The following is a 23,413-nucleotide window of genomic DNA, read 5'->3' as shown; positions in this document are numbered from 1 at the left end:
GATGCTTTTGTTATTTTTACTGTTGAAGGCGTTCTACCTCCTCTTCATCGATTGTAGTTTCGCCATTGCCGATAAAATCGTCGAAATTTATATCGTTGGTAATGAATCCTTCCTTGGCGAGTTCTGCTTGATCCAAGCCTCGTTTGTAGGCAGCCATTTCCGCCAGGTTCCTCTTGTCTAAGAGTTGAATCAAATTGAGCTCTTGTGTCTGTCCCTGCCGGTCAACCCGCCCTATCACTTGTTGTCGATACTCTGGTTTACTTGGTGCTTCGGTGAGGACAGCATAGTTAGCTCGCTGCATTTCAAGGCCCGTCCCCATTAAGCCGCAAGTAGTGGTCAAAATCTTCATCTTGCCACCCTTTTCGACGTTTTCTTGAATATCCCGTATCATGATTGTCTTATGGTTCATATTGGTACCGCCATGCATGTATAGCCATTCGATCCCATCCATACCAAATTCGTCGAATAAGAGCATGAATGTTAGGAAACTTGAGATAGGGTACTCGCTAAATAGTAGCATATGTCGGACGCCGCTGTCGTCTGGTGGTCCTTGGCCCAATGCTTTAAAGTCGTGCGCGATCTCAGCCGAGTACGCGCCATGTTCCCGCACAGCAAGAAGTTGCCGTACATAGTTCGTGATCCTTTGGAACTTGGGGGAATAATCCTTTAACAAGCGTCTATACCGCCAAAAGGGAGATTGTTGCAACTCTTGTAGAATTCGCTCGCTAACCTGGGCGTCGGACAATTGATTGCGTCGTTGTCCGTGGAGGTATGAAGTTATTTGTCGAGAAACATGAAGGCACTCTTTAGCAGTGCAATCTGATTGTGAGATATTACCTGTAAGATACAGGACCGAAATGTAAGGAAAGGTCGACGACCATTTCATGATATTGTATTCTTCTGTAGACCGATCCCCCTGAGGGAAGGCTTTATTTAATAAATTGCGTTGAGTTTCGTCTCTATCGGGCGCGTTACCCAGCTTATTAGTCTTCTCCCAATTCTCCATTTCTAGGTCGTATATCTCGTCTATCCACGTTCGAATTCTTGTACTTAACTCGCGCAGCCCCTTGTGAGCATTGCTTGACTCCAGTGTATCGAGGTAAACCTTCGTTACGGGCGTGCGACCGCTGTCGGAGATGGATTTACCGCGAAATTTGTCTCCTCTCAGGCGACAGAGCACCACGCGGGGTATGAACGCTTCCAAAATCGGTCGTAATGCGTCTAACCTTTCGATCGCGTACTCCCTGGATCTAGCTTTGCTCGAATTACTGTTCTTGATGATGTAGTCGTAATCTCTGATCCAAGAATCTACATCCTTTACACTGCTAAGATGTGGTACGTTTGGCTTCAACCCTCGGGAATCGGCAACTTGCAACAGGTGGCTGGCAAACGGTCGCCAGTTCTTTGGTCCGCTCCCCAACATAGAGGCGGATAGACCTACCGCGAGCGTAGGACATAGCGAATCCTTAGCCATCGATCTGAGAGCTTTGAAAGCCCCATGAGGGTTTTCTTTCGATCCTTTGTATGAATGGACCTCGTCCATGAAAACTATGCTGGCTACTAAATTAGTGTCATAGGCAGCGTACCCTTTGTAAAGGGGTTGAAAGCCTTTAGGAGCGATAAGCGTAACATATTTTGACAATAAATCCTCGCTTGGCGTCCCTACAGGAGGGCCCCATCCTCCCTCGGTCCGACAATTTTCGGTACATAGGAGTTGTGTGGGTTTGATCAAGTCGTACATGTCCGAAGTAAAAGCAGATACGTTCGTGTACCCCCCTAATCCAGCAGATACTTGGGAGTGTAAAATTTTAAACTCCATATTATTAATGGGACGGGTCTGAGTACTGAAATCCATCCATTTTCCTACCTCGCGCACCCATTGATTAAGAAGATTTGGAGGGGCTACGACGATAATAGGGAGAGCCGCCAACCGTTGTGAAATGCGAAACGTGTCGCTCCTCTCCACACAGGGGCACTGGAAACCAAATCGGAATGATTTTTGCCCAGGGCAGACGCTATCGGCTGCCTGTGCTCCCTGCGGTAAATGGGAATCACGATCGGCCTCAACCTCAGCCCAGGCCATTTGGATCTGGTGGTGCAGCAGCATGACGGCCAGCGCCATTGCTGTCTTCCCGAGGCCCACGTCATCCGCTATAATAGCGGAGAAAATGTTATCGAGGCACCTTGAAAGAGCGAACCAAACTCCGTGTAGTTGGTAAGGCTGCAAAGGGAGCCGAAGACCAGGAAGTTGGAGAGATGAAACTTTGGAGTGACATTGGAAGAAGGTACAAACCCTTTTCCAAACGTCATCGTCAATATTTTGACGGGCTTGCTGGACAAAGTCATCATCATCTGACTCTCTGTCGCCATCGTCTGTCTGCCTACCATCGTCAGTCATAATATCATCCTCTTCAAAGTATGGTAGGGGTCGGAGGTCCTCAGTGGGCTCGCCTCCGTCTTCATATTCGCTTTCGTCTTCCCCGCTTTCGATTTCCTCTTCTTCTACGGGGCTTTTAGACGGTAGAGGCGTATTGACTCGTTTCTTTTTAGAGACACTGCCTTCTGTACCTTGCGAAGGCGAATCAGGTGGATCCGATGAGTGTCTTCTCTTGCGCGTGACATCTAGGTATAAACAAAGGGGGCCTTTATGCCCAGCTACTTGAGGTAGACTTATTACCACCTCATTCAGATACATATGAAAGGCATCTTCATCATTGAGTTCGGCGCCCGTAGCTGTAACTACGAGAGACATTTCTGGGGATACGTTGCATCGTTTGGAGAGTTGTTCTCGAAACCGCTTGTAGCTACAGTCAATGACTAGCCGATTGAAATTGCGCCGTTCTTCCGGAATAGCATGAGCTAGGAGCATTGAATTTTCTGTGCCATCTGGATGCTTTAGCTGTATAACAGCAGTTTCCAAACTAGTTGGGGAAGCCATGATGTATAAGTTGTGTTATTTACGATATAACCTGAAAGTTTTCTGGTATAATTTCTATTTACGGAATATAGTTGATATTAGATATAGGAATAGAACCTTGAAGATACCTAGGTATTTCCGTGTTTAAATATTTAAAAATACTTAATAAGTTGAATTAATTAATAAAGATTAAGTTGATATATAGTAAACGATTTCTTTTTTTTTTTTTAACATAAAGGGATTGTTTTCTACTAAACCTTTATTTAACGATGTGTTAAAGAATTAAAACAAATTTTATATAAATTAAACTTAAAAGCTATAATGTTATAGACGCTTATAAACTATGTAAGTGTTTAAAATAAAAGAATACCTAACTCTAGTTGATAATCAAGGCAACCTAGAGAATCAAATTTTATTAATTATCTAAGCCGAGACGATGTCAAGCTCAGGTTAAAGTAGAGCCTGACTATGACTACCTTCGCCTTCGTCAAGCTTTGGTTATATATAGAAGAGAACTACACAAGAGAGTAGGCGACCCATCAGAATTTGCATCTCTAATAATTAACCTGACCGCGAGGGAGGATGTCAGTAGTGTCAGTAGTTTAGTTGTACGAAGCGGTACATCATGGGAAGTATCGGGAAGACGCCCTCATCGCCGTAAAGGGCCCCTATCGCACACACGAGGATAGATAGGTTAGAGTTTGGTAACATCACATTAGGCTTTAAAAGCGTATATTAATGCATTTTAAGCGATAATTGGTTTTTTGTGTGGTTTTTACTTTTGTTTAAGTGACAGGCTAGTCTAGTATTAAGTAACCGGATAGGATGGGTTATTATATCGTTTGATCTGGGCCGGGAACACAAGGCGTTGATATTTATATTAGGGTATAGATGCCCCTATTTCCACTATAAGTTTCGGAGGGAATTAAGTCAGGACTGGGTTAGTAGGTAACGTCGAGGGGTATCATGTGATCACATTGTCTTTGTTGTGGTGGCACCATACCCACGTATTTATAGACTATATATAAAGGAGTTTATGCTTTACCATTGTAGGTCGGGAGTTGGGTTGAGTATAGGTAGTTATGTTTCAACTTAGCTATTAGGGGGGTTATGACGCAAGATCATAAGGGTGTAATCACATAAAGGGCTTGGGACCGGCTGGTATAGATATCCAAAGTTATCTGAATATAACTTGGAGTGATTGTAACAATATGTTTATGTCCTCATCCGAAGATACTCAAATAAGTCGGGCTTTTATGGCAAGGCTCGATAAGCTCGCACGAGATATAGATCCGCAATAAAGAGCTCCGTACAGCTAAGTTGTTAGTTTATATTGGCATTGAGACGTTGAAGGAAGTAATATGTTCTACCAGCATACGCAATGGAGGTTATATGCGTACGCTGTCATGAGACCAACCATATGGGGGGTTAACAACTCTGTTGTTGCGCGAAGAGATCGCAGGTATCTACTACGGGAACTATCGTATACATACACAAGTAGCCTCTTTGTTCCATGAGCTCCTTTGTCCTTGTATCGGCGATAAGGGGCTCTACCGATACTTCCCAAGATGTATCGCTTCATACAGCTCGACTACTGACATACGCAATCTGGTCCTCGGTGACTATAGACAACCCTTGCTATCGTCCTAAGATATAAGGGGCTATCTGTCACCGCCTATGATCTTTTTATTTCGTCTCTACCTAAGTAGCGATCAATAATAGAGGACATGTAAGGCTGCGTTATAGGGTCTACAGCAACCAGTATTGAATGAATATGCAACTCTAGGGAACATACGCGACGAACTACCACATGGCTATGGAATAGTTAAATTTTCTTTTTTTCACTACCTATTGAAAGAAGTTCATCCCTCATCAAAAGCTATATACAACTTTTGGAAGGTAACAGAGCTGCGATTAAGCTTCTCCTTACATATGACAATACCAATGGTGGAAATTGACATTCGGGATCAGATGTCCTTATGAAGATTCACGGAAGGGGTGGTCTTCTCTGAGCGTGCGACCTGTACAGATATAGCCCATAGGCGTTTGTATAACATCCTGCGTTCTGCGGAGGAGCATTAGCCACTCTAGGAGAAACGAAGTAGGATTATCTGCAAAAGAGATGGGTATTATCCCGTTCGCTGATGCAAATTGTGATATTGCGTTTTCCTTGGATGGTGACTGTAAGTGTCGAGCTAGTAAATCCCACTCTGCTGAGTCCACGTATAGCCGACCGCCGAGTACACCTAGTTCGAACCTGAACCACTCAGGAAACTCATGTCTAGGTGGTAATGTAGGTAAGCTGTAGTACCTAAGCGTGTTGAAGCAGAGCATTGCTTTCGTAACTGGCGCTGCGTAGGCGATTAGGTAGACACGCGGCCGAAGTGTGGCAAGGCGAAGTTTTGGGATTAATAACTCGGCTTCCTCAGGTATAATAACCAGTGCAGTCTGGGTTGAGGGGCTCCACAAGATCCATTCTACTGGTCGCTATTTTGTGACTACTGTTAGTCGTCGTGAGTTTGAAAATAAAAGACGTCTAATCACTTACCAAAGAGTTGTCGGAGTCGCTCGCATTGTCTTTCCCGTGCCTAATTGTCCTCCCGAACTCGGTAGAAACAAATAACCTCGAGCCTGTACCGCGTATGCCGAACCGTCTCCCAACGGTTGTCCTCGCCATGTACGTGAACATGTGCTCGAACCCGGCCTCTTCTCGAGTAGATGGTGCACGGGGTAATACCCCCGTAACTGCAAATTGCGATATGATAGGATGAAGCCCTGGGAAAGGAAGGGCTACATATTTTGTCGGCTTCTGAACTTGGCGTACTTGCTCAACCTGAACTTGGACTTCACGCTCCTGTTCGACTTCTTCCAAGGCACCCATTCGAACAATACCTGCCTCACCACCATGAAGCTTCAGCTGATTCACGAATAACTGGAGCTGAGGTGCAGACAAGTTGTCCATGGGGCCTGTCCGAAATGTTGTTGAATCCCCGCCATAGAGCTGCTCTAAGGTCTGCCGTTCTGGCTGCTGGAGTACATCAAGTAATTTGGCGCGAATCTTCGTACTGGCGAGGAAATTAGGATACCGATATATTGCGTCGGCTCTTCTGCAAAAATCGATACCCTGCGCTACATATAGACTTTGCAGGTCCTCATTGACGCAGCAGGTTTGCTCTAGAAGCCACGAAACAACGTGAGATGAGTCTATTGGTGTGTTTGGGGGCGGACGACAGAAATCTCGGATGCTTCGATCGACTTCGGGGGGCGCGAAGAAAGTTAGAGACTGGGTTGTTCCCAACTGACGGAGACGCATCGCCGCTGTTGAATTGGTTAGCAATATCAACTTTGCCTAACCTTGCACCCGCTAGGCCCCAGCATAACATTAAGAGAAAATATCGAATAGAAAAGCTGTCGAAGTATGAGGCGTACCTTGCATTGTGAAGTCTTTAGTTTGCTTTAGAGCTAATGTCAGTGCACCATGGGCGCCCATAGGTAGTTTAAGGTCTACACCTCGTGTATGCGCCTCGTCGAGGTATACGAGGCATTCGTTTAAATCGTCCGCAAAAGGAGTAGCGAGGAGGGGAACTTCCTTCTTTTCGCCCCGGTAATGTACCCAGGCACGATTATCGCTACCGAAATAGACAGCAGCCTTTGCTTCGTGGTCGATTTTCATCCATTCTCGCGCAAGCATTGCGTTATCCATCTCAAGAATATACGCCCCGGCATCTATGAGTACGCGGATGTTGTTGTCCCGTAAGTATTGTAGAAGGCCATCTTCGGCTAACCGCTTACCCGTAGAATCTACAGTCATCTGATAGCTGCGGTTGCGTGGTTGTAGAAGATACGACAGTACCTCGGCGCTAGTTTGTTGTAGGCTGGGGAGGTCGTCCTGCCGGATGGTTAGGGGTAGCATCGCACGGTTGTCGTTTGTCCCGCTAAAACCAGTGGTCCTTGCACCACGTTGTTGTCCCTTCGAGTAAAAAGGTAGATCCCACGCTGAAGCTTGTAATTTAATTTCGAATTGCTTAGCATGGATTGGGAAAACAAAATGGTTGAGGTAGTGGTTTATGACGTTACAATTCAAACGCAAGTGTCGGCACAATTCTTCCATTTGTCCCGCATCTTCGATATTGATGACATTCCACTGTCGCAGTGACTCCGGTAGGCTAGAGCAGCTGGATATCCACATATCATACTGCGCGGCTGGGTCATCTGACTGGAGCACATGCTGAATTCCTTGGCTAAATTGCTTCAAATTAAGGCCGGTATAGTAAAAAGCCAAACAGGTAAATAAGATAGCAACGTCTGGATGACCAAACTCAGATTGCTCCGACGGCGTGCCCTTTGCTTCAAAGGGTACCGCTACAGGGTGGCGGTTCGGGTGTAGCCCGTATTGCACATTCCAGCGTTTATTCAAACAAAGGAGTAGGATGCGGTTGAGCAATAACCCTCTAACCAGGAGGAGTATCTTGGACGCCACCTGCGAGTTAGCAAATGCATTCGTCGCTTCTGCGAATTTCTGTTCATCAAACTCCTTGGCGGAGAGAATGTGCCGTATATTGTCCTGTTGGCGCGGGAAGCTCGAATCCGCGGGACGAAGGAAGCTTGTCCGCCCATTGCAGATGCTGTCTAGGATGTGATTATGGACAGCCTCCTCCACATCACTATTGAGCAGATGTACAATTGGATATGACCCTGGGCGCTCTAACACCTCGATGCCAACAGAGAATTTCTTTCGTAATTCTGGAACTAGGTGGGCCACCAAGGCCAGCAATTCCTCGGCTACTTGCCATCGGAAAGGATATCCGTCAACAGCCATCTCTGGTCCACTGGGATAATTGAGTTGTGTCTTTACCGCTAACGTAAAGTCACATTCGTCTAGAATATCGCGACAATGGTCATCTAGCCAACGTTGAAAGTTTGTCATGGTTTTCGCCGCCTCGATTTTTCCATCCGCGAGGTGTTGCCAACCGCCAAGCTTGAAGAAGAGGACGTGCTCGTAGCTGGTGAGGATAAGGCCTCTGCGACTGCGCGCTTCCCTGTGAATCTGTGCATATAACTCCAGCATATTGCTTGTAGATCTTGTCTTTCGCGAGAAAGGGACGTGGAAGACCTCACGTCCGACAAGCCCCCCCAAACGTGACTGCGTCATCTGTGCTGTCTGCATAAGTAGTGCTTTGGGTACAACCAACCGCACGAGATCTTGACCGTCGGCTAAAACACATATTGCCATAGGGACAATGCAAGATGTCTTGCCTACGAAGAAAAAGTGAGTATAAATTCACGAGTGGGTATATTTTGCTTGTGATATGGGATGGAACACTTACCTTTACCCATATTCATCTGGAGTACGCTATTCTGACCTGATGACGGTGCAATCATGGCTCGTGCGACATCTACCTGCTCGGTTCGTATGAGGAAATTGCCATCGACTTCCAGTAATAGCCAGTCAGGCTGTTGCACTGGTGACCAATTTTCATGGCCGGAGTTTCGCAATTCCTCGCGAAGTACCCGGTTATCCCTCCGGAGCAAGGCATGTCGGATCCGCTCTAAGCGCTGTAGGCATGTGACCGCTAATCCGTACTGCACCAACGCCTCCTTCATTCCGGCCCCGTATCGATAAGTTGACGAAGTCCTGAGGAGGACAAGTACCTCGAGGGGAGACACGAATGGCCAGAGGGCACCTAGCCGCAGCCATTTAGACCCATGGTCTCCAGACGTGAGAGCTGACGAGATTTCCTCGAAATAGCGTCCCGCTATTCTATAACCCGAATCTCTAGCGTCATCAACTTCTTCAAGGGACGGCATCGAGCCATCCGTATTCGATAGCTCAGCCACCCCGAAGACAGCCAGGCTCTGAAGGAGATAGCTTGCATACTGTTGGCGCCTCAATGTCTTAGACGTCGCGAACTTGTTTAAAATGTTTCTTAATTGCGTAGTTTCGCTTGTATGGCTCGCCTGTACTGGTTCAGTCACACGGTCCTTAGCCACATCCCCAACATTGAACGAGATGTTCGGCATTAGGGATTCGAGTCGTGGGCCGACCTTCATTAGAACATCCCCGGCTGTGGTTTGGGAGGCTTCGAGGTGTTTGGGTTTCGTGAACAAAGGTTCCGCATTTGTCCACTTCCACAAGGCAGATGCATTCTGAGTGCCCCTATGTGAATGAAGAACCGTTTGTACTTTATTAGCATAAGTCTCTAGTTCGCCATTCTTACGCCTGCGTTCCCATTCAGGGCGTATTTTCTCCAGCGCTAGGGAAATATCGAGGATCCCTATGTGTAAAGCGTCAAAAGACAACTCGTCGGCTGGAACGGGCCATTGCCCAAGAACATGAGAGGCAAATTCCTGATTCTCTTTTTCACATAGGGCCTGATGTTGTCGACTGCTATGCCCGTATTGATCTTTCAGCTCGCGCCCACGACGCAACTTGGGCTCAAAGTCCCTGTAAGATGGGGCTACCAGTGCGCATAGAAGTTCAACCGGGGGCCGTCCGCGTGTTTTAAAGTCCATGAAACCACTATATAGAGGTGGCGACAGGGTTTTAAGCCCCTTCAGCACCGAGAAGGCGACGAGCGAACGGATCGTGTCCATATCCGGGTTAGGACGGAAGGCTAGTAGTCCAAGCCGAAAGAATAACGGCGTGATATGGTCCGCATATCGGCACAGCTGAACGAGACTTCCCCATTTTTCATTGATAGGGTCTTCAATTTGGCTTATCAGCGGTTCCCGGTTATAGAGCGAGCTAGGCTCATCGCAGAATCCGCCGATAACCTCGTGAGATTCAAGAAAGGATTCGACCGTAGTCTCCAGTTTCAGAGAGGAGCAGCCTGTCACAAGGAGGCGAACGACTTCGTATACGCGGGTAGCTTTGGATGATGTTCTACGATCGCGAGACTGATAAGCCATATCCGGTACAGCCTGCATGCCCGTGTTTGCAGTTAGGCGCTCATATACACGTCGTTGCAGCTCGCCGCGGTGGCGGAGATGTGTGACCTCCTCAAATTCAAAGCTTTTTGTATCCTCGTTGGCGAAATTGCTTAACCGGTTAGATTTCGTGAGGATATTTTGAACAAGAGACGTGTAACCATCATGTTGAATGGTGATGGTTAGGTTTTCATCCCATGTCACGCTCTGGAAGCGTTTAAGTTTCGCCGGATAGTACTGTCTGTTGGGAGCAAGTCCTCCTAACATTCCCAAAATATGATACGGAATATCGTTTAGCGGGATCCATGGTTGAGCAGCTCCGGAACGGAGGATATCGAATGCTTCTTCCGTGCCGGTACGTCCCGTTAATGTGTCAGGAAGGGGAAAAGACGTAAGGGCATGGTAGATGGCTTTTGTGTATAGAAGACGACGCTCAGGGGCGCAAGATAATCGGCCTAGGATGTTGTCGACCTTATACTTGCCGTACTCATGAGAGCTTTTCGTACGCACAGCAACATGCATACCCCGTCGGAAATATTGAGGCTCTCCAAGCGGCACAATAATGCTACGTTCCCGAGAGATAATATCTCGCAGAACGACTTTGCTATCGAGGCCATACCATGTTCCCGCATCCTGATCGATGTCAATCTCTGCGTTGAGCTCTCTACATTGGAGAAGGCCAGCACGATTCACACAGAACGACAATTCCATGTGTCGCAGTTCCACCGACAAATTTCCCCTAGGTTGGTAAACTGTCAATTTCTCCGGTCGCTCGAAATGCTGCAATATTTTTGCCACTTGGCCGAATACGTCTGATTGTGGATCAACAAGATCAACATTCCTACGGGAAGCTCTACGCCATGGGACATTTACTTCCCAATCTCCCGCTCGCTTGACCCAGATTACCGGCGCTCGGCGAATCTCAAGACACTTCGTGCTAAAGTTCAGCCAGTGCGTACATCCATCTCTCAGTTCCGCTGGCAAGTCAAAAGTGTCTGGACTGATGAAAACGTGACGGGGTATGAACTCAATCACATGATTGTCTCTGTTTATAGTACGGATGATGACTTGCCCGTCACGCATGCCAAAGTGCACTTCTTGCTTATGTATGCGATGTGAAAGCTGGTGGCTCATACCCCATAAAGACGAAGGGAACGTTAGGAGATGCTGGTTCCCAAACATCTCCTTGACTGCAGAACTATCTCGAATGTCGGTAGGTAGTTTCCCACGGGGCTTACCATTGATTAGCAGATGGCCCTCCACGATGTTGTAATGTATTGTTTGGGGCGCGCGAAATGCCTTTCGGCACTCTGACATCTGGGCGACAATCCAACGGTCGTGAGGTGGAGGAAGAACGTTCCACAAAGAGAAGGCCATCGTTGCGCCGTCTACATTATCGGACCAACTCCTAAAAATTCCATCCCCGATGCTATTTGGATGGGATTTCACGGCGCTTTCTAGAAGAGGTTGAAGGTGATACGCCTGTTTGGTATCACGAAGAAGCATGCCCCTGACATGCTGAGGTAGCTTGCCAAGATCCACTACCAAATTTTCTTGTAGTGCTATGGAGGCCCCAACCCAAGCGGCGAGGTCTTCGCCATCTAGGGCCTGCTTGAACTCCGCATGTGTTGCAAACGTTCTCCGACATAACAAAGCGGCACAGAAGCCGTATAGTGCTAACCGTTGCGCCACATCTGCATCGGTGGCAGTGCGGAGCTCTTTGCGGAGGCGAGTTGTCCAGTCTAACGTAGCATTTCTTGCACTCTCTAGCAAGCGCTTAGCATGGGTGCGTGAATTACCTGAGGTAAGATAAAATAATCGCAAGGTAATCGTGATGAGCACTTCCATGGAATGGGCTTCCCGCCAGTTTGCTTGTATGCTGCGCATGCGCGTGTCGAGAGTTTCAGTCAAGCGCGCGACGAAAGCCGGTTCCCGGAAAATAACATGAACTGTCCGTAAAACCTCGCCGCCGAGCGAAGGGCCGGCCTGGACTGAAAGTTGGCATAATAATCGCGCAGTATCCTCATTATTAAAATTCAAGTTTGAGGAGCCCAACTCAACCATGATGTTGGGCCAGCGCCGGGCCTGGCCGGCAAGTAACTTTTGATATGCCGAGAATTCATGTACAGACATATGAGATGGGCATTCATTCTGATTAGCCTGTACCTCATAGGATGTTGGTCCGTTGACAGTAGTGGGAGGGTGCTGTATGGGTGGCAGGACCGTAGTACGGAGGCCACGGGGGACATAGACTCCACAGATATGTTGAAAGGTAAGGGGCATGCTTAAATCTTCAACCCAGGATCCCGAAGCATGGTCGTACAATTGAAAATCTGCCGCAAGAGGTAGCAGTACACGAGACAGCGGGATCTTTCCTGAATGATATCTGTAGTGAGTCTGGCTGAAGCATTTAACACTTGAGGCTAACGAGATTCTATACACCTTAGCGGTCATAAAGGGCTTGAGGGGTAGGCAGTCTGTCAATTTAATCTTGGGGGGAGACGATACGGTGACTCGACTTGGATGTGCCAAGGTCAGTATCCGCCAAGTAGCGTCTCGATACGCAGAAATGTAGTTGGGGATCGCGAGCTCAAATAACAAGACATCCCTGGCAGGATTGCTGTCAGGGAGAAACGCTTCATGTGCTTGAATCTGTAAGCGGTTTCGAACGCGCCAGTGCCAACACTTCGTACACCCACGCACGTCACGCTCGCCGTTGCTCCAAGAACAGCAACAAATTTTGTCCGAAATTCCTGTCGTGTGGTCGTCGTATTCTTCGGAGATCTTTCTCCATTCTGACTCCTTTTCATCGCGAGCGTGATTAGATGCTGTCTAAATCTGGGAGCCCAACGACTTCAACTTATTCGACTGAGAAACATAATGCGAAGCCAGACAGTTCTTGCCAAGCTCGTCGAAGATAGTACCGTACTTGCATTTGGAATGACGTTGTGATAGATATCTTTGAATGTCTCGGAGGCGACTCATGTCGGACATGGTAGGTATTTGGAGGACGTTGAGGAGCTCGGGGCTGAAAGCAGGGCGATAATCGTTGAGCAGAGGGCATAGGTGAATAGCACATTCGTCGAGACGGATCCATACACTAAATAAGCCGAGGATCATAGTGCTCATCTGCTCAGGATCCGAGTCATATTTTGGACCAACACTCGTAAAGACTTCGTCGATTTGCTCGGCAAGCTCGATGCAGCGATTCTTATCGCCACCACACGGGCTGCGCTGATGAAGTTGTTCGTCGCGAAATATTCCTTCTTCTACCACGTTAAGCCGAAATATAGCATCTGTAAAGTCTTGGGCCCTTTGAATAGCCCCATCAAGCGGCTGGGGAAGGTCAAGAGAAGATATTCCGCTTGGTCGGGGTGCGGGATTACGTAGTAAGCGGTCGAGGTACCCGCTACTGTTCGGAAGGGTAAGTTGGAGCGAAGCATCAGGTGCACGGAAGGGGAGCCTTGGGATGCGGCGGATTGTTGACTGCTTGTAGTATTCCCATGCTGTCTCAAGTTGTGTTGTCGCCTCTCGGATGATCGTCTCGATTCTAGGGCAGATTTGGTCGAATAAGGACGTATATACGTTGGGTTGGATCTGCTGGACCATTGTTCTGTCCATCTCTAACTTGGCCATGCGGCGGCATAGCTTGGCTCGGAGGGTAATGACTTGATCCGGACCCAGTTTCCCTGTAGATTCCCGTAACAGCTCAGATAGCAAGAGGCATATGAGAACCTTGTAACCTATTCGACCTTGTTCGTTTCCGAGCGTTTGGCAGAGCTGACGCTGCGCTGCGACGCGTAAAACGAGCCAAAACGGGAGCCGGCGCCAGGGCAAGTCCGCACTCCGTATGTTGACTTCATCTCTTACTTTCTTTCGAAGCACGGGTGGTTGAAAATGACTACCGTTGGCCTCGAGAAGAGGCATAAGCATCTGGGTGATCAGCGCCGGGTCAGTGGTATCTCTAACCTCGGTAACGGAAATAGAAGCTTTTCGTGCAGCAGCTTGAAGACTATATATCGACTCCATGCTAGCCTGTTCAAGAAAAGCAGACAGACACTCTTGAAACGGCTCATCAATGAATTTAGCGAATGGAATCTGGGCGCAACGACCGGGGAAATCCCATTGCAAGGCATGACCTGCCGCAAGAACCCGTTCCGAGGGGGCTGACGTCTCAAACGCTTCGAAGACGACACGGTCTTCATCATCGCTAATCCCACTAGTAAGAAGAGGACTACATTTTGAGGGAATTGTAAATTAGATACTAACCAGGTCTCGCGATGGATGAGCAAGGCGGAATTCTGCTCCACGACATGTAAAATCAAGATGTGGTCCGATTCGAGATTGCGCAGATGGCGACGCAATGTTGACACCTCCAGGCGGCCCAAGTGGAGCGCAAGACAGGTTTCCATTGAAGCCTGAAGTGATTGGAATGCTTCTAGCCAAGGCGAATCGACAATGGAACCCATAGATTTGCAGGTGCGGATCATGCGCATCAGCACGTCGCGTGATATGGATTCAATGTCAGAATCTTGGCTCCCCGGTACTTTGGGAGGCAGCACTAGGTGGTTGAATACCGATTGAAGGAGATCCATATCGAACGCGGTGGTACAAAGGATCCTATGGGTGTTGATTGAGTGAATATGGATGAATCAGTGCAGGTTGTATGCTATAGTAACTACTTGGTGAAAAATGGGGTTTACATTGTGCACCTCCAAGGTAAGGAAAGGAAATTTGACTCTTGTTGGCGTTGCCATCCATGGTACCCGTTGCTACCAAACCAATCATATTTCCTATTTCTTAGGCAACTACAGGCAACCTTGGCAGACAAACATCAATTCGAGGGGTTTGAAATTATATTCGACAGCCATACGCGTATTGACTATAATATTGATTAATTTTCAATTGTTCAAGGCAAAGGAAAGAGAAGCGAAGCAAACGGGATTGAAAGCAACCTGCCTCCCGACGTCTGAGTTGTCACCCATTTCATTGCCTATGATATTCGTTGCAAAGGTGGCGTCATCTGAGTCGACTGAACTAATTAGGATAAGGGTTATGAGTTGTCTATTCATACTTGATATTGAAACGTTGGGAATAAGAAAAAATAAAAATGATAGAAAATAATGACCAAGTTTTGTAAGAGGCTGGGTAATTCATGGCGTTTGTTGTTGATATTAAATTCAACTTGTAATTCGCTTTGAGTCAGCTACGCGTTGGTTGAAGGTTTATTACTTGCATGCATCCTGGAGAAGCTAGGGGTCATTCGGGTCCTGCAGTGGGATATCCCTGTTAACCTTGGTTGGTTACTTTGGTGGGGGTGGGGGCAGGAGGCAGAGGTCTTATGTACATGGACATGTACACATATGTACCTAGGTATCGACAAACCCTATCTACAATATTGAAGGCAAGCACACTCGATGCAAGACGGGGCATTAGCACGTACATCAATAGGGGTATGTACCCATTTTAAGTTAGTTGCTTTATGCAAGTATCCCCATTATTACCCGTCCGTCCCTACGTATTTCCCCTTTATTGTCCGATTGTATGGATGTACACATACAAATCTGATTGTGAATCCTTTGCCGGTGTACAACCTACGCCACAACGCATTTCATTCATGTTTTGACCCAAGACAGACGGAAGCATGTTGCGTAGCCGAATGAAATGTGACCCGTTATTAGTGGTGTTGAGAACATTGCCACAAAATAACGGAATAGAAGAAAACCTATACCCAAGAATACGAAGTAAATCTCGAGCCAGCCAGTAATGAGGTAAGCACAATAGTACTTATGGTTGAACGGGGTTTTGCAGAGAGAAACGAATGAACCGAAGATAGAAGCTCAGGGAGATGTAAACGCAATAAACACAACACAATACATATGCTCCATAGATCTTAGGGATTTGGCCTCGGTTTGCTGCGGTGACTTGCTCTCTGCGTCTGCCTCGACCGCTCATACTGACTAATTCTACAACAAATGTCCAGATGTCCAGCCTGCCAAGTAAAATACATAACGTCGGGTACGACTGGGTACCGATGTATCTTTAGTTGGGCACATAACGTAGTATTCAGCGGGATCGACAGCCCCCAAATCATCGTCGGAAGGATTTGGTTAGGCGACCCCACGGCTCGGAGTTTCTTAAAATGAGATCCATCATATCCACGAGTACGCCCCACCGCCCCTGATTCCAAGGGCTTTCAAGGGCTGTACCTCGAACTCGTCCATTACGTACCTAAATAATGGATACGTGGAATGCACAAATCGCACCCCTATTATACCAAACACTTAGTGGGGAAAACCCGATTCGCTTGCTTCATCTCTACCCTGACAAACCTGGCGAGCCGCTTTACGCCGAGCTCGTCTCCACGACCATCGAAAAAGCTAGCGGGGCGTATGAAGCCACCAGCTACACATGGGGCTCGCCAGCAAATCCCTGCGCTCTACATTGCAATAATTTTAACATTCAAATCCAAAGGAATGCATTCGACATGCTACAGGACTTGAGGTTCTTAGATAAACCTAGGATTGTTTGGATTGATGCTATCTGTATCAATCAATCTGATATAGAGGAGCGGGCGCTTCAGGTTTCTTTTATGCATGATATATATCAACAGGCGAGGAAAGTCCTGATATGGCTTGGCAACCCGGATGAATACAGCGCCATGGCTATGGCCTACGCCGAGGGACTAGACATATCAAAATTGGCCGGGGAAATTAGAGAGATGTCTACACCAGGCTGGGGAATAGAAGAGAAATCCTATTTCTTCGAACCGAATGAGGGAACCGAGTCAAACCAACACCGAACCCTCGGGGTTGCTTTGGTTAGGTTCATCAACCGGCCGTGGTTTACTCGTGTTTGGGTTCAACAAGAAGCGTCTCTTTGTGCCCAGACTCAAGTTATATGCGGCAAGCGAGAAGTTGACTGGGACAACATTTTCTCACTAGCATAGATGATATTACCGAAAAACATCGGACTATACCCCGACTATATATCAGATGACCTAAATCGAATGCTTAATAGTATCCTCGCAATACAACATATTCAGCGTCGAAGAAAACGATTACTCCAAGATCTGAATGGGGGCTCCAACAAATCGCATTGGTCTCTGGCTACCTTCTTGAATTATACCAACAGACTGGGTGCCACGGATCCACGCGACAAATTGTATGCACTTCAATACATCGCTCAAGATGCCAGTACGTGGTTTCAGGTCGACTATAAAATACCATGGCAGATACTATACGCCGATGTTTCTCGGAAATTTCTCCAGAACGGCATTCTTCAATTCATAAGAAGCGCGGGAAAGCCTCGACGTGAATCAAGGGACAGTCTGGTGCCCTCGTGGGCCTTAGACCTTACGAATGATACTCATTGGGGCAGTGAGACGATTGTTGAACATCCGAGTTGGATGGCGGGTGGTCCGAAGTTTACCTTTGCTTGTGGTGATTTAAGAGCAGCTGGGAGTGTACAGAATCTTCCTAGGCGTCATCGAAGATGGTTAGATCTACCAGACGAGTTGAAGAACTTTAACGATCCTCGAAAGGCACTGCTCCAGAGCTACGCGAACATTAAGTGCCTCATATGTGATGAAATTATATATGTAGCTGATCCTCTTGATGACCCTTTTGATGTTGAAGGGATGCTAGAGATCTTCGGAAAAGACCTCGATCATATCGCGGAACTCACGGCGCAGACGTATATCAACGGTGACAATCACATGGACGCCTACAAACTCACGTTGATATTATCCTACAACGATACGCAGGAAATAGTACATTCCGAATATATTCATAATAATTGGGAGCCGTGGATAGCATGGTTGAAAGATCCAACTCGAACGCGGGACAACATGCCAATTTTGGAATACTCTATAGAAGCTTCAGGGGCGCCCGTCAGCTTCCGCTTCGCAATGACCAAACACGGATATTTCTGTCTCGTTCCCCGTGAAACGCGGCTAAACGATGTAGTGAGCATCTTTGTAAGCTATAGCCTAGGGGTGGTAATTCGTCCTTGGCAACCACCTTCGCATCGTAAGAAAAGGGGGCAACACTTTGAAGAGTCGCTAGAACAGACGGAGTATTTTGAACTCATTGGGGATTGTTTCATCAACGGGATGATGAGGAATGAAGCTCGTTGTCTAATTGAAGAATTTCATTGTAAACCCAATCCTACCGATGCGAAACTAGATGCGATGATTCAAGCATCTAAAATTCGAAATGGGGAATCTTGGAAGACACTGGGGCTTAATAGCGGATATGCGAGACTATTAGGTACACTAGGTGAACGACTCGTAAAACTTGTATAAATATTATACATACCTCCCTACCTAGACTCAGCCAACTATAGAGCACTACGATTCCCTCGATGGTAATAATGTAGAGGCTTTACTACCGAAAGTCACTTTTGTTAGTATCTGGGTACCTACTAAGCAAGGGATAGCGAGAGGGCAGCCATACAAATGCCGCATGCCCAGCCTAATCATTCAATAGAAATATAGAAACATACAAAGTCGGTAATGCGGTCAATGAAACACCTATTGCACGCAATAAATGAAGCCATCCCGTTATTTTTTACATCCCACATCTACATCCCCTTCACTTATTTAGCCACTTTCGTCCCCTACCGTGATATTCCCAATCCCTCGTACCCATCACAATTGTTCTCAAAAAAAAAACTCACCCAATATGGGTTACCTTGTTGCGGATTATATCATTGTTGGCGGTGGGTTGACAGGATGCGTCGTGGCCTCACGCCTGAGTCAGAGCGGTGGGAAGCTTGAAGTTATCCTACTGGAAACGGGATCCGATCCATCTGGGAATACTGCCGCTGCCAGCTTCTTGAGTGGTCTGTCACTTCTCGGTAGCGAGTTTGATCATGCTTATCAAAGCGACCCTGTACTGAATACAGCTGGTCGCACACATACCCTTAACACTGGCAAGGCGCTCGGTGGTGGTACAATTCTCAACTATGGCAGCTGGTTACGTGCAGACGCCAGGGATTACGACGAATGGGCTGAAGTAGTCAATGACAAACGCTGGGGCTACGAGGGATTTAAACCTTGGTTCCGCAAGTCAGAAAACTTCCACGGCCTAAACACGAATACCGATGAACATGGTTTTGATGGACCTATGCATGTCACTCCAATATCTGCATCCGAACCCGGACAACGTGAATATACTCTCCGTGGCCCGGTACGAGAGACATGGTCTGAGCTAGGAGTGACTCTCAATCTACAGAAGAAAAGCGGCACGATTACAGGTTTGACAGAAATGCTCGAGAATTCTCGCAATGGCATGAGGCAGCCATCTAACATAGCTTATCCGCTTCACAGTGTGAAAGTGTTCACCAACACCACGGTACACAGTCACCTTTTCCGGCACCACCGCTACCGGAGTGGAGTTAATTGACGGACAAAAACTCGTAGCCCGGAAGGAGGTTATTATTTGCGCTGGTGCTTACCGTACTCCTCAAATTCTTATGTTATCAGGCATCGGTCCATCCGCCGCTCTTGCCGAACAACGCATCCCCGTTGTGCGGGAATCTCCGCAGGTCGGCCAGAATCTCCATGATCATTTTGCTGTTTACTTCGCTTTCCGTTTGCGCGATCCTTCTTTAGGATATGCATTTGGAAGTCAGAGTTGGCAGAACCCCTCTTTATTCAAAGGCCTGCCATGGGACTGGGTCATCTATGAGCCTCTCCCGCCGGAGATCATCAAGGAGCATGAATACAAAGCGGAGGAGGGGGGTAGAAGCTATTACGAAGTCATAACTCTTTACCTACCACCTGGAATACCAGGCATTCCAGTTGATGGCACCCACATCGCTACTTCAACCATGCTGTTACTTCCTACATCACGAGGTACGGTGTCGATTCGTTCGAGTAATCCGAAGGACCCCCCGCGCATCCAACCAAACCACTTCTCCACCCCATTGGATCGCGACACGCTCATATACGCCGCTCGTCGAACACTGACCGCCATGCTAGCGACCAGCCCTATGAAAGCCATCATCGAGAGTGAAACTCCACCTTCAGGAGAAGGGCTAGATGGTTTGAAGCCACTCGCAGCTGATTCTAGTGATGAAGAAATTGAAGAAAGAATTCGGCGGGCGGGGATGCAGCATTATCTTTCTGGAGGAACCGCAGCTATGGGTAAAGTAGTTGACGCGGAAGGTAAAGTGCTTGGTGTCAAAGGTTTAAGAGTTGCTGATGCAAGCATCATCCCAACACCTTTAGGTGGGCACTTACAGGCTACGCTCTACGCTATGGCTGAGCAGCTAGCCAGCATGATCATCAATGATACTTAAGAAAGAATATATCGACCAATGCATCATCAAACCCACATACAATCTTCACAAATTCATAGACGCTACGGCGACATGCCACAAACTATCAATAAACATTGCTATAACATTCCCTTCGCTCAAATACTCATAATATGATATATTCTTCCCATTTCCCTTTATACTATAAAAAATTCATCGTCACTCTTATGTAGTGCCACAAAGTGCTAGCATTTAAATCGGAACAGATCAGTCCTAGACGTAGATCGATTTGGGGGTTATGGAAGAATTTGGGTAAAATGTACGCATCATTATCGATTGCGATTGTCCTTTTTGCTAAAGAGGTACGATATATAAGCCCAGCTATATGTAGGATGCATTGAGTGCAGCAATAGCTGTTAAATCTACGGGGGAAGTACCTATAGTAACACGGTTCCCCCCCTCGGTTGCTTTTTCTTATCAATCCAACTCTTTCTATCATTGGCCCTCTTATGCATGAGGATGTACCTTGTAATGTATCGCACTGTGGTCTACGAAATGAAGAGTGGCGTTAAGGTGAAAGCCGATGCTTTTCCAATCTCTTTTTGAAAACCAGGTCACTGATATTATCTACTCCTCACGGGGGACTGGTATGGGTGTTTGTAAGGCTAAAATTCGTGTTACCGACTATTTTAATACTAGTATTTCATAGCAGATTAGTATGCAATCTCTAAAGAATGTCAAGAAACCCTTTGCAGTACCTTGGTAGTCACAAAGCTAAAGCAATAGGCTGAGGGATGTGCGCTGAAGCTATCGTAGAGTAAGTAGAGATATAGATGCACTAAGAACCGAATTGATTGTTGTTCGGCATGTAATATTATAAAATAAAAATAATAATAATGAATCAGACGCCTGTCTGGATGATAAATCTATGTAACTGACAAAGCCGTCGCATCGCTACGCTAAATGCCTCTTACTGCTGATACCGTTTTCAAACTCTAAGCCTTATATTAGTTCATTGAAGAATCGGGCTCTTTGACCAACATGGTCACAAAGAGGTTGGCTAGCTCTAGGATGGGAACAATTATAAGAATTAAACCAATATTGTTTAAGTTAACTTGCAATCCCCATCCAATAACGATTACATAAGTAGGTATCTACACGAAAAATGGATCCTGCAAAACTTCAAGATCTGGCCAACGAACTCGAGGTGTACTTCTCGAGAGATTCTCGCTTTGTTTATCGCCAACCGGTCGCCGCCGGTGGATTCGGTAGTACGCATCGTGTGCAATACATTTATGCCAATAATGGGATGTGGGATGTGGCCGATTTTTTAGTTAAAGTCGCTTACGATGATCAGGAGGCGTTGGCTTCTATGCAAGCGGAAAGGGGTCATCTTAAAGTATATATTCTCTGAGCAAGCTGGCGCAGAACTGTGCTTACTTAGGCTAACATCGCTAAAAATAGTTGCTACGCGGTGGAATGCACATAGCCCAGATACTCAACATTGCCGACGACCCTCTAAAAAATAGTGGTCTTCAAGGGGACTGGCTGATGTTAGAGTGGCTGCCGAACGGCACGCTAGAGGCATTCATTAGGAAGGCAAGGGACCAAGGAGTTACGCGACTACCTAACCGTTTACTTTGGAGATTTCTCTTATGCTGTAAGTCAAGGAATGGACATTATGGCATAGAAGTTTAGATTTTGGTCAAGCTAATTAGAGGTGTCCCCAGTTGTAAGAGCCTGCTGTGGCATGGCTGCAAGTAACCTTCTAGCCCCATAATCCCCCTACGCTACTGACTAGTTGGTTATAGTGGCCCAGGAATCGCCAAGATGGCATGCTAGAACTAGAACTCCCAAAGCCGGGAATCGAGCCTATAGGGTTTCTCCATAATGACTTCCACGCTGGAAATGGTATGTTGATTGCTTGAAACTGCGGATCTGATTTTTATCTAGTCCTTCTAGGAGATTTCGCGCCTGGGGAGCACGCATTCACGCCGAATCTAAAGCTCATTGATTTTGGTAATAGCGACGTAACTGATGAGGAGCTTATCGATGTAGCCAAAGAACAAAATCTCTGGGACGTTGGGAAAGTATGTTCTCTACCTAGAGGGCCTGTATAATTTCCATGCCTTATACTTACAGGTGTAATAGCTCATGATGCAATTGATATCTTTAGACCTTTCCACCAAAGAGGGGCCGGCAGCGAATCCTGGAACGGTTCACTACCTTGGCGAAAATATCGAGACGCGGGCTAATGCAATCTTCCCGGAGGATCCAGGCGCGGTGGTCCCTTTTCCCTGGCTTGACAATTGGTTAAGGACGCTTATCGGTTTATTCATGGCGGTAGATTCTGAACGACTACCAGACCTGCAATCATTATCCTCTTGGGTACCGTATGCTGTAGTTGAGAGAACAGCGGGGTTTTATGGCCTGTATGAGGAGAGCGATTATACGATAAGAGAACTCTGTAGACGGATCATCCTCGATCCGTAATATTGAGAAGATGTGTTGGAGATGAACCGAATAATAATTCTGATTTTGGAGAGCTTGAAGAAGAATGGCGAACAACGGCTAGCAAATCGCAATTATGAATATTCATGTATATTCATGTATTATATTATGTGCAAATCATAAATGATGCTTTATTAATTTACCAAGGCCCACCGTCAGCTAAGAGTTCGAGTGGGTGAGTAGACGGGAGAATATATCATACACGCTGCACGTTGTTGCCGGAAAAGGAAAACCACTCAGAGTTTGATGCTTCGAAAGACAACGCATGAAAGCCGAAGCCGTTGTGTGAATTCGAATGATGAATTTTTAGAAGGATCCCGTGGGGGAACATAGTTGGAAACCAGGGTCGCTTAGCTTTCACTGTACAGAGCTGCAGAGTCATTGCAGTGGCGTTTATTAGAGGCTTTTGCTAAATGGACCGGGGTGAAATTCAATTCCTAGGTGTTTGAGACGAAATTTGATACGATCTCAGCTTTTGATGTGTCCCCTATCGCCGTCCGAGCTTCCATTTTTCGTGCTTTTTCTTCCTTTTTATAAAAAAAGAAAAGAAAATTTAGAGACTACCTTTCCAGTCAACGCCACAATGTTAGCTGGTTGGGTGGATTAAATGGATCGTCAGTGGGGGACCGAGGGTCGCAGCACTGCGGGAAGAGTATGTACTTAATGGTTCCATTTCACCTACCTTGGGAACATAAACGGATGCGTAAGAGATACGGTATGTAACCTGTGTGATATATTGACTGTGTATCTACTATACCTACTATACTAGCTGTTACATATACGAAGAAGTCCTGA

General features: G+C 46.8%; 5 protein-coding genes across 5 annotated transcripts; 3 read left to right on the top strand and 2 right to left on the bottom strand.

The window, feature by feature from the left end:
* Positions 1-16: 16 nt before the first annotated feature.
* Positions 17-2,938, bottom strand: F4822DRAFT_440079 (uncharacterized protein; the record flags this gene model as incomplete). Its single annotated transcript, XM_051462710.1, has 1 exon — positions 17-2,938. The coding sequence occupies one exon, from the start codon at positions 2,936-2,938 to the stop codon at positions 17-19; it is 2,922 nt and encodes a 973-aa protein (XP_051309623.1).
* A 1,956-nt stretch (positions 2,939-4,894) lies between these two features.
* Positions 4,895-14,439, bottom strand: F4822DRAFT_438664 (uncharacterized protein; the record flags this gene model as incomplete). The annotated part of the gene is made up of 17 exons (XM_051462543.1): positions 4,895-5,404; positions 5,466-6,235; positions 6,347-8,173; positions 8,245-9,838; positions 9,875-9,929; positions 9,963-10,049; positions 10,083-10,276; positions 10,316-10,321; positions 10,355-10,508; positions 10,545-11,046; positions 11,083-11,326; positions 11,360-11,610; positions 11,644-11,866; positions 11,906-11,929; positions 11,972-12,676; positions 12,722-14,054; positions 14,114-14,439. 17 exons carry the CDS (start codon positions 14,437-14,439, stop codon positions 4,895-4,897), a joined length of 8,805 nt encoding a protein of 2,934 aa, XP_051309622.1.
* A 1,345-nt stretch (positions 14,440-15,784) lies between these two features.
* On the top strand, positions 15,785-18,149 carry F4822DRAFT_440073 (heterokaryon incompatibility protein-domain-containing protein; the record flags this gene model as incomplete). The annotated part of the gene is made up of 2 exons (XM_051462709.1): positions 15,785-16,739; positions 16,794-18,149. Exons 1-2 carry the CDS (start codon positions 16,083-16,085, stop codon positions 18,147-18,149), a joined length of 2,013 nt encoding a protein of 670 aa, XP_051309621.1. The 5' UTR covers positions 15,785-16,082.
* Positions 18,150-18,528: 379 nt separating this feature from the next.
* F4822DRAFT_440072 (choline dehydrogenase) lies at positions 18,529-20,149 on the top strand (the record flags this gene model as incomplete). The annotated part of the gene is made up of 2 exons (XM_051462708.1): positions 18,529-19,174; positions 19,209-20,149. The coding sequence occupies 2 exons, from the start codon at positions 18,529-18,531 to the stop codon at positions 20,147-20,149; spliced, it is 1,587 nt and encodes a 528-aa protein (XP_051309620.1).
* A 791-nt stretch (positions 20,150-20,940) lies between these two features.
* On the top strand, positions 20,941-22,707 carry F4822DRAFT_53413 (uncharacterized protein). The gene is made up of 6 exons (XM_051463618.1): positions 20,941-21,506; positions 21,572-21,767; positions 21,838-21,863; positions 21,919-22,018; positions 22,070-22,197; positions 22,259-22,707. The coding sequence occupies exons 1-6, from the start codon at positions 21,273-21,275 to the stop codon at positions 22,598-22,600; spliced, it is 1,026 nt and encodes a 341-aa protein (XP_051309619.1). The 5' UTR covers positions 20,941-21,272; the 3' UTR covers positions 22,601-22,707.
* The last annotated feature ends 706 nt before the right edge of the window (positions 22,708-23,413 follow it).

This window comes from Hypoxylon trugodes (genome assembly GCF_022578975.1).
Source record: "Hypoxylon trugodes strain CBS 135444 unplaced genomic scaffold F4822scaffold_10, whole genome shotgun sequence".
Classification (NCBI taxonomy): domain Eukaryota; kingdom Fungi; phylum Ascomycota; class Sordariomycetes; order Xylariales; family Hypoxylaceae; genus Hypoxylon; species Hypoxylon trugodes.
The sequence above is the reverse complement of the archived record's forward strand: the minus strand, read 5'-3'. Positions and strand labels throughout refer to the sequence as shown.